We start from the raw sequence: 3,487 nt of genomic DNA on the forward strand, positions 1-3,487 counted from the left end.
CCTATGCTTTTCATTCATTCTACTCAATTACACTTTCGTTTTCTCTCGGATATCATATTAAATATTAGAACTATATCTTTTATTTTTTTAAGAAAAAAAAATTAATAATATCTTATTGATAAAAAGCTTGGTGGATTTGAGTCGAAGTAAATATATTTTATAAAGCTAGGTATAAATGAATATTTTGTCACAAAGCATTGAATCTAGTGCAAGTACTGTTTCTCAAGAAAAGGTTAAGAATGACTGCCCAAAAAAGGAAGAATGTAAAAACCTTCGTAAACAAACATCAAACATGAATAATTCTTTTCCTAAAGTAAACTCAAAGGCTTTATTTATTTATTATTATTATTATTATTTTATTGGAATCGAAAGAGCTCTCTATAAAATAAGAGACAAACATGCATGCTCAATGAACCTTAATTAGTGGTAAGAATCTTCCATGGAAACCAAGTGTTTTGATCAAGAAGACCTCGAACCCTATTGCAAGTGGCAATATGGGGAAAAGTGTGACATTCTTGTGGTCCATCTTCACGGTATTTTCTCGTATCCCTTAACTGGAGAGCGTGAGAGATCTTTTCACATTTATTTTCATTTGAGAATTTTACATGCATTGTTATTTTAATATATAGTTTAAAATGAAATAATAATGGCTCGAAAATTCTAAATATGAATACGCTATACTCTCATCTTATCACGTGATGTTATATCGTCATATCGTTAAAAATTAGTATTTAGGTAAACAATTTAATTTAGTGTCATAGTATTTTGTGATAGAATGAAACTACAATTTCATTAATACTTCGAGGCTACCTAATACTCTTCTCACTAGAGATCAATAGTAAAATTTTAAGATCTCGTTTGTTTTTAAGAAATTTCTTAACTCATTTCATTTCATCTAATTATTACGAATTTTTTAAATTTTCATACAAAATAAAATAAATAATTTAACTTTTTCAAATTTCAAAACAAAAATAATATTAAAAAAATATATTTTAACAATATTTTATTTAACTTTCAATTTTTATCTCAATTCAATTCATCTCATCTCATCTGTAAAAATAAACTAGGACTAGAAAGTCAAATCAGTACTTCTCTTTATTTAGGGCGTCCTTATTCTTTTGATTAGTAATTATTTCCTTTAATCTATGCAGGTTTTGTAGAAGAACAAGTAAAGATCAGCCCCAAGAGTAATGGCGGGATTTTAACAATTACTGGAGAACGGCCTTTGGATGGATACCGTACCAGATGGAAGAAATTTAGAAAAGAGGTCAAAGTCTCGAACATTTACCAGGCAAATGCAATCAAAACTAAGTATGAAAAAGGCACTGTTAGGATAATGATGCCCAAGAAATCTTCTTTGGCTGCCAAATTTGATCTGCTTGGGTCAAAGATAAATGTGGAAATCATTATATGGTTTGCTTTGGGAGTCAGTATTGCTTGTGGCCGCTGCTACGTATAAAAATATTAAATGAATATTTTTAGAGGAAAGGAAGTGTTTGTTGTATCACAAACAATATATAAAAGGATGACCTTGTGAAGCAACATGGATCTATTTGATTGATAATTATTTGTATTTTACTGACTTTTGCTCTCAAAATTTAATATTTGTAAGGTAAGTAATCTCTAGAGTATTGGTAAAAATCTTAAGGCCTCATTTGGATACAGAGGTGAGATGAAACAATCTCATCTAATTTTAACTAATAATTTCACTATTATTCATAAATTATTTCAACTCATCTCATCTCGTTATCCAAACGGGCCCGACTTGGGGGTATGCTTATCTTAGGTCTAAAGTTCAAATCTCTTTGAGTACAAATAATTTTTATGAATTTGTGCAGTGCAAGAGTAGTTGAGATGTTCTCAGACACATGGTGTCAATAAAAAAATTATTATTCTATTATCATAGAGTGTGTATCCAGATCACTTAAATGATAAGATTTGATTTGTAAAATTTAAATTTTAAAATTTAACTTTTAAATTAAATTATATCATATAAATAATATGTGATATAAATGTCGCCTTAAAACAGCAGTACTCAAAGATAAATACTAGAAACCATCAAATATGTGCAACATACCCTTCACCCCATTAATCTACAAAACTACCTTTGTCACTGTGGAGTTCCCATAATTTCCAATATAAATACACAATTGTTTTTAACACGAGTACAACTAACATTGTTACATTATTATACAACATTTTTTTACATAATTACATAAGTGACTCTGTACTTCCTAGTCATCCTTGTTATCAGCCTCCTCCTTTAGTGTGAGATTCACTATTCCTCTATAAAATCTGCAGATGCATTACCGATAAGGGTGGCTCTACCATTGCTGCTGGGAGCTCCGGTTAGTGTATTTTTTTATTATTATTTTTTGCTTTTTTTACATATTTTTTTTAACACTTTTAAATATTTTTAAAAATAAATAAAAAAATTCACAACATCATTAAAAAATACTTCCTTAATTACGAAGTAAAAATAATAATAAAAAAATCCCAACGGAAAGATTAGTATTTTCCTACCGATAAATACTAAAACTACAAGTAGACCATTATGGTGAGATTTACATCTCAATATTCAAATTTTATAAATTAGACGTGTGATTGTCATGGATTTTTACACTTTTGAGTTTAAACATATAAAAATAAATAAAATATGCATTTATGTTAAGAAGTAAATAGAGTACTTCAAAATTGATCGTAAAAAGCATGCATGGTCATGATAAGTATTGATCAATAAATCAACTCTAAACTTTATCATATTCTTTATTTATAATCACATTCATTTCATAAACTTTATCAATAAACATTCATTTGATAAACCATAACTTCTTTATTTCAGTTCTTTCTTTTTCTTTCAAACCAATTTCCTTTTCTCGTTTTTACATACTTTTACTTTAAAAAAAAATCTACACAACCCCTTACTATTCACATAATCTCCATACACTACAATTTTTAATTTTATAATTTTTTTATTCAATATTTTCTCTCTCATTTCTTAAAACTCCATAAAAATCTTAATTTAAACTATTTCATTACTATTAATAAATTATCTCACTATTATTTATAAATTTTTCATCTTATTTTATCTCATCTGTGTAACTAAGTGAGACATTAATAATGGTAAAGTAGAATAGAATCTTCGGTGTCCCTTGCATGCTATATATTTTGTACGTTTACCAGCCATAGTTTATATATCCAACCTAAACCTCATGATCAGAGCCGAGGGCTAGGATCCGAGTAAATTTTTTCAAGTAGAATATATATAGGACAAAAATATTGAGAGTGAGACCAAACTTCCAACAAGAAAAGGAAAGCTGGGTATGTGGAGGATAAAATATCCGACCTGTTGAACACTAGACCCAATCCACCAAGTCATACTAGAGGACAAAATAGAGATGAAGGGAGTGTGAGACAAGAAGTGACCATAAGTGCAGGAGGTATAAGAGGAGGGGTCAGAAGAGAGGGAGAAAAGGAAGGGATGCTG

The 3,487-nt window shown here is 28.9% G+C and overlaps 1 protein-coding gene across 1 annotated transcript; it reads left to right on the plus strand.

The window, feature by feature from the left end:
- Nucleotides 1-403: 403 nt before the first annotated feature.
- On the plus strand, nt 404-1,488 carry LOC121265553 (inactive protein RESTRICTED TEV MOVEMENT 2-like). The gene is made up of 2 exons (XM_041169217.1): nt 404-533; nt 1,152-1,488. The coding sequence occupies exons 1-2, from the start codon at nt 440-442 to the stop codon at nt 1,457-1,459; spliced, it is 402 nt and encodes a 133-aa protein (XP_041025151.1). The 5' UTR covers nt 404-439; the 3' UTR covers nt 1,460-1,488.
- Nucleotides 1,489-3,487: the final 1,999 nt, after the last annotated feature.

This window comes from Juglans microcarpa x Juglans regia, chromosome 5D (assembly GCF_004785595.1).
Source record: "Juglans microcarpa x Juglans regia isolate MS1-56 chromosome 5D, Jm3101_v1.0, whole genome shotgun sequence".
NCBI classification, from domain to species: domain Eukaryota; kingdom Viridiplantae; phylum Streptophyta; class Magnoliopsida; order Fagales; family Juglandaceae; genus Juglans; species Juglans microcarpa x Juglans regia.

Excerpts from the sequence above, each read along its gene's own strand:
- LOC121265553 (XM_041169217.1), top strand. The coding sequence starts at position 440 with ATGGAAACCAAGTGTTTTGATCAAGAAGACCTCGAACCCTATTGCAAG. Across the intron at positions 534-1,151 it reads TCTTGTGGTCCATCTTCACG|GTTTTGTAGAAGAACAAGTA; the intron begins GTATTTTCTCGT and ends TAATCTATGCAG.